Genomic DNA, 6,596 nt, shown 5'->3' with positions numbered 1-6,596 from the left:
ATTGATTAAGAAAAAAAATATTTGATAGAAACCTAAAGATTATTTTTGTTTATTTTTTTAACTCGGACTAACCTAAAGAGGCCCAGACCGATCCGGCCCAAATATGAGAAGAAGCCAAGAAGGAATGGAGTTGAATTCCCGCCCGCATTTTAAATGCCCGCCCTTGCACACTTACGTTACTTGGCAGTCGCATTTCACGCTCCACACACACAAAAAACAAAATCTGATATAAAGTCTTCACGAAAAATAATAATAATAATAACAAAAATAAAAATAAAAAAAACAAACAAATTAATCGCGGAGAACAGAGATTTTATTCTGTAGAGAAAAAGAGAACAATGATGCAGTGAGAGTGAGAGTAGAGAGGGTCAAAGCAAGTAAGAAGAAGAAGAAGAAGAAGAGGAAGTTATTTTGTTATTGGTATGATCATGGAATCTCCAGAACCTTCGAAGAACAATGCAACTTCTTCGGCCTCCACAATCAATGCCGTCGCCATCAATGACTCCCCTCAAGTTCAAGTATAATTCACTCCCTAATTTCGTCATTTCTTTTTAATTTGTTATTGACCTCAAGTACAATTACAACATCTTTTTTAATTTTTATTTTCTGCTCTTTAATTAGGGCTTTGAAGCCCTCTGAATTTAGGGGGTGTTAAATTATCGTTTCTGACTTGCTGGAAATGTTGGTGGCTCGAGTTATAGGGTTTTCTCTGTTGATTTTCTAAGTGATTGGCATGGCTAATTTTAGTATTTTGAAGGTCTAATTCCCAGTGGGTGGGTTGGACTTTTGGTGAGGGGTAATTCAAAGCATATTTTTGGAGTTTAGGTTAATTAGGTTGATTAGTATGATGTGATGGTGCTTTTAATTTTGATTATGCATTTTTCTTTGGTTCATTTTGTTGCTACTAGCTATGCCATCAGATTACTTGTCTGTGCTCAAGTTAGTAGTTTATAAACCATTGCTGCTTTTTAGTAGATTTTTATATTTTTTGTACCTCTTTAGGTTTGAGTTCAGTTATTCTAATAAATTATTGCATACACCTGAATTTTAAGGTTTTCAAATTCTAAATGAAATGTTTTCTAGAAGGGTCTTTTTCCCCGGCTATGGTGTTAGTAATAAGACCATCAAGACCAGGATTCATTGAAGGACTACTATACGATTACATTGTGCTTTGTGTCATAGATATGGATTCTTTGTATTTGCCTCTTTGGTCCTTGTCCTGATCCTTGCGCATAAATTTATATCTACATGTGTCTGGAGTAATTTAATTAAAATTTAATGGACTCTGTTGGATTATTTCATTTTCTTTTTCAGTACGACAGAAATTAATTGTGTTCTTTTCCAATTCCAGGAATCACCCTTTTTCAGGTTTGTAAACAACTTATCTCCTATAAAGCAACCTGCCAAGGCTTCTCATGTGGCACAAGGCTTCGTCGGACTCAATTCTCCGCCTCTTGTATTCACATCACCGCGTATTAGTTGTCACCGTGAAACACACTTATTGGAAAGGTTTGTGACTTAAACTGTGCTCATTTTCGTTGCCATTATTGGCAATGCATTTGCTGTTTGTTGACCAATTTTGTTCATATCAGACCTTCAGGTGCTCAGTCATCAAGTCGATCAGAATCTCAAAGTGACAATAGAGGCAAGTTAATTGAAGCTCCTGGTGATTCTGCGAAATCAACTGCTGAACTGCCACTTGCAGGGGAGTTTATAACTGAAACTGTGAAGGATTTTGATGTCAAAAATGATGCAACCACCCAACACTGCAGTCCGCCGCCATCTGTTGATAAATATCTGGTTGATCCTGTGGATATTGATCAAATGTACTCTGTCAACCCAGATGAGAAACAATCTAATGATACTGAATCATCTCTGAGTAACTTAGCTCAATCAAAGAAAAGCATATCAGAAGTTGACAGCAAAGATGATCCTTGTGATAAAGCAGATAAACCTTTGATTTTGTTAGAGAAAGTTGATAAGGCTCAAACAGGGCCAGCATATGTTGAAGGGCATGATCAAGTAACAGAGGAGAAAAATGATGTTTTAATGGCTTTGCACAAGCGCATGAAGGTAGAGCCTACTTTTTGCTGATGTAGTCCCTGCTAATGTTAATGCATTCTAGTCTTTCTTGTATGTTACTTTATTGTTGATCCACAAGGTATTAAGATTCAGCGTGCTGGAAATGAACTGCAGGATGATAATGACTGTACATCTCAGTTGCTTCCCGAACAGACTCTGCAGGATGTTAAAGATTGGGAAGATTGTGATGAGATGGTGTCAACCTCACATGTAGGTGCTGAGAACGTGTCACAAGATGCTTCTGAGGTATTTGTCTAACTTCTTTTTTATAGTTTATCATAATCCTCCTGAAGCAGCTTGTGTGTGATTTTGTCTATTTATTTTCTTTGTCATTTCACACTTCTTTTCCTTTCCCGCTATCTGTTGCTTATTCATGTTATGTTCATTTCACAGTCTCATATCTGATTTGTACTTTATTGACACTCTTTGAAAATTTTGTGCTTTGCCATCTGGTTTGTTTATGAAACTTTGCATGCATCATGGCAGGATTTATTTTAAGGAAATTAGCAGCAGTGGTATACTTTATATCTCCATATCTCTGTGGCAGATGGGTAACTAAAAAAATATCCCATTTTTTGCTTTTGTGCTTATTAGTCGGTACCTGTGTTGGAACTCTGAAAATTTTGTGAATGGTTTGGATTAAATTGTAGAAGTCCAAGTGAGATCTCACGTTATGTTTTAGGGTACTCTTGAGTTTTGGGTAAGCATTTTCTTTATCTATCTTTGAGCGTACAAAATATTGAGAACTCTTAACCATTTGCTTGCTTTTAATAGGTTTTAGTCATGTGGGGTGATACTACTGTGGCCTAGGTTGCATTAGAACACTTGACAAGTGATTTATCTATCGTAGAAAATTCTTAGCACAAAAAGTTGCAGTTTGATTCTCATGAACTTGCACTTTTTCTTCTTTTCTTTTGGGTTTTGTTCTAGTCTATAATAATTATTACCGTCAAACGTCAATGCAGGTTACGCTAAAGCATCATGGCCTTCGTAGACGGTGTCTACAATTTGAGGAGGCTGCATCTAATGCTCGTGGAAGTGATAAATCTTGTATGAAATCAAATGCAGCTCCAATCAAAATAAAAATGGTCAAGCTGTCTGAACCTGGCACTTCTTCCTTGTTTCCTCAAAGATGTAGTGGAAACTCAACTGTGACATGTCCCAAGCCATCAGGCATTGGATTGCATTTAAATAGCATTGTAAATGCTATGCCTCCTGGTTGTGCTGCAACTACAGGTATTAGATCATCAGATTGTTTACAAGGGAAGAAATCTGCATTGATTAGTATAAATAAAGTGGAGAACATGAAGGGACGCCTAACTTCATCAAATATAGATGGGCAATCATTAATTGATAGTGGAAATGAGAGCCAAGCCAACATTTCCTCACTACCTGTAGATTCTTTCATTTCTGGGTCTCATAGCCCTACAGAACCTGTTGCTATATGTCCTGAAAGTCTCCATGATAAGAGGAAACTAAGCCCTACAGGTGACGGATATCCTGAGGAATCAAAGCAACCTAGCCCGAGCAAGAAAAAGTCAGTTTTTAACTTTCTATTTTCTTTCTTTTATCTCACACACAGATGTGCACACATAAATATTTTGTATTTGAATTTGGTTACTTAATTCACATTTTTGTTTAGGAAGAGAGCATCAAGCAACAATGATGATAATGGCTGTAAAAGGTGCAACTGTAAAAAGAGTAAATGTTTGAAACTGTAAGTAAATTTCTATATTTGCTTTGGCATATCTCAGGATGCAGTAGCTGTATATTCTGATTTGATCGGTTTGCAGTTATTGTGATTGTTTTGCTGCTGGAATCTATTGCGCTGATGATTGTTCTTGCCAAAGCTGCTTGAATAGACCAGAGTATGAAAATAAAGTTATTGAAACAAGGAAACAAATTGAATCCCGTAATCCTCTTGCATTTCTTCCCAAGATTGTCCCTCAATCCACTGATCGTCCATCAAATAATATGGTACAAAATCTTTGTGTACTGTGTTTCACTTTTGTAGTTCTCTTTTGATTTCAGCAATGAATTGATTGATTAATGTGCCGTTGCAGGAGGATGCAATTCTGATGACACCTTCATCAGCCAGGCACAAAAGAGGTTGCAATTGCAAAAGGTCAATGTGTCAGAAAAAATATTGTGAATGTTATCAGGTTGCATATACATTATAACATAATAATTCCACACCAGTTTCCTCTCCCATATCTACTAATATTTAATTTTATATTTAAAAAAGGCTGGTGTCGGATGCTCTAGCGGATGCCGATGTGAGGGATGTAAGAATGTTTATGGCACAAAAGAAGGTTAGAGTTTATATTATGAATAAGCTTTTCTCAATTCTTAATACATCACAATGTATGCTTTTGTGTAATCTCTACTGTATAAAGGGGTTGAGACAAACAAACTTCCATTATCACAATTCATTTCAAATTTCGTCCTCAATGTATTTTCAAAATAATTACAAGGTATGGCAGTTAGAAGTGTTTTTTAATATAAAAAAAATAAATCACTAGAAGTTATGAGAAGTTAGAATAAAGAATAAAGGTTACAATATATGATAAACAAACGAAAAAATAGAAATTTTATAATTAACACAAACGAAAATATTGTGGATTGATAGGCATGGTGCCTAATCCACTAGTAGTAATAGTAAGTAGAATGCTATGAAATGATATTCAAAAGTTTTGGTAGCATGGTTTCTTTCTTTTTTTCAAATTTTGTTTTCCCCCCCTCATCCCCACTGATATGGAATTGATTCAGGAAAATATGAAATTGAGCCCAATGTGCTTAATAGTGAAAGACCATGTGATGCACATCCTTTTTTGGTTTTAAAACTGCAGATTATGTTGCAAGGGATCATGTTTTCAATAAAGAAAGGATGGGTAGCAGGATTGAAAATGAACCAGATGGTGCTTTTCTCAACAAACTGGAAATGGTGGCAAGCAAGTCAGATTTGTTCCATGTCTCACCTATAACGCCATCATTGCAATGCTCTGAGTAAGACTTGCTTTCACCACAAATCCTTTTGCATATTTTATAGGATAGGAATTTACAATACTGATTACATACTTCCTGATGTTTTTACTTTGTTTTTTCATTGGCCCTGTCCATTTGTTCAGCCAAGGAAAGGAGGCTGCAAAATTCGGACTTCATTCTGGACAGCATCTACCCTCCTCTGAAACTAATGTTGATATGCTTCCCTCAAGTGCAAATTATAACAAGTCTCTGGAGAACTCGCAGAATGTTCTTGCAAACCTGGAAACAGATGAGATGTTGGAAACTGCTTCCTATGATTGGCAAGTGGATTGCAGCGATGTAATGGATCAATCATCACCATGTGATTTGGTTGCTAACATACTTCAGGATACTCCCTTGTCAAATCCTGAATCAATGTCAAGTGCTTCACTGTTCACATCTAGTACAAAGGAGTGCGGAAACATTCCTCTATCCCAATCACAAGGACGCATTCGCCTAATATCCGGGAGCTCTCTTCGTTGGCGTGGTTCACCAAATACCCCAAGGGCTAGATTAGGTGTAAAACACCTTCAGTCTCTTGATTCTGAAAGCAGACTCTTCGACATAATGGAAGATGAAACACCAGATGTATTGAAGGAAGGTTTAACACCCACCAAGTCTGTGAAAGCAAATTCCCCAAACCAGAAGCGAGTTTCTCCTCCCCATAGTCGTCTACGCGGACTTGGTTCAAGCTCCTCTGGAGGCTTCAGAACTGGCAGGAAATTTATACTGAAATCTGTTCCTTCCTTTCCCCCATTGACACCTTGTGTTGAATCCAGAGATAATAGCAGTGAAGATTTAGGTAACAATGCCAAGTAACTGATTCCCAAAACCAAAAGTTTTCCCTCAATGTGAGTGTCATGAGAAGATTTATGTAATCTGGTATGATTGCTAGCATCTTTTCTGGTATGAGCATGGTACAAAGTTCTGTATTTCTCTCTCTTTGCCCTCCTCTTTAGTTCTTTTTATTTGGTGCTGTGTTCTGGTGTATCTAATGTGTCCCAATATTACAGTTTTAAGTGACACATCTAGCTGTGCCAAACAGGTTCAGATGACTTATTTTATGAACTATCAGTGCAAAGTTTGAAGTTGTCTGTATCACCTGTGCAGTATTATTTTAGCCATTTGGAAAAGTTTTTACCTGGAAAAACAGATTCTACTTGATTTTATATTATCTGGATTCTCATTTTAAGGTAAGGTGGCCATTTCAATTCACCTAAACAAAACCTGGTGTTAATTTCATAGAAACCACAAAATAGGCAGAGATAAAAGGAAAATTATGTGTATTGATAATACACAAAGGAGAAGATAATGCATAATTTGAAAGAAACTCTCATTAGATCACTATAGCAGCTCTCACTTTTGTTAATTTCATAGAAACCACAAAATAGGCAGAGATAAAAGGAAAATTATGTGTATTGATAATACTCAAAGGAGAAGATAATGCATAATTTGAAAGAAACTCTCATTAGATCACTATAGCAGCTCTC

At 36.5% G+C, this 6,596-nt stretch overlaps 1 protein-coding gene across 1 annotated transcript; it reads left to right on the top strand.

Annotated features, from left to right (window-relative positions):
* The first annotated feature begins 216 nt into the window (after positions 1 to 216).
* On the top strand, positions 217 to 6,325 carry LOC107495369 (CRC domain-containing protein TSO1). The gene is made up of 11 exons (XM_016116518.3): positions 217 to 518; positions 1,352 to 1,509; positions 1,593 to 2,073; positions 2,197 to 2,328; positions 3,048 to 3,619; positions 3,725 to 3,799; positions 3,876 to 4,059; positions 4,146 to 4,244; positions 4,328 to 4,394; positions 4,932 to 5,088; positions 5,211 to 6,325. Exons 1-11 carry the CDS (start codon positions 423 to 425, stop codon positions 5,923 to 5,925), a joined length of 2,736 nt encoding a protein of 911 aa, XP_015972004.1. The 5' UTR covers positions 217 to 422; the 3' UTR covers positions 5,926 to 6,325.
* Positions 6,326 to 6,596: the final 271 nt, after the last annotated feature.

Source organism: Arachis duranensis, chromosome 6, assembly GCF_000817695.3.
Source record: "Arachis duranensis cultivar V14167 chromosome 6, aradu.V14167.gnm2.J7QH, whole genome shotgun sequence".
In the NCBI taxonomy this organism is placed as follows: Eukaryota; Viridiplantae; Streptophyta; class Magnoliopsida; order Fabales; family Fabaceae; genus Arachis; species Arachis duranensis.
This window is presented reverse-complemented; position numbering and strand designations above follow the sequence as displayed.

Coding starts and splice junctions, on each gene's coding strand:
- LOC107495369 (XM_016116518.3), top strand. CDS start 423: ATGATCATGGAATCTCCAGAACCTTCGAAGAACAATGCAACTTCTTCG. Junction 3,620..3,724: donor CCTAGCCCGAGCAAGAAAAA/GTCAGTTTTTAA, acceptor ATTTTTGTTTAG/GAAGAGAGCATCAAGCAACA. Junction 3,800..3,875: donor AAGAGTAAATGTTTGAAACT/GTAAGTAAATTT, acceptor ATCGGTTTGCAG/TTATTGTGATTGTTTTGCTG.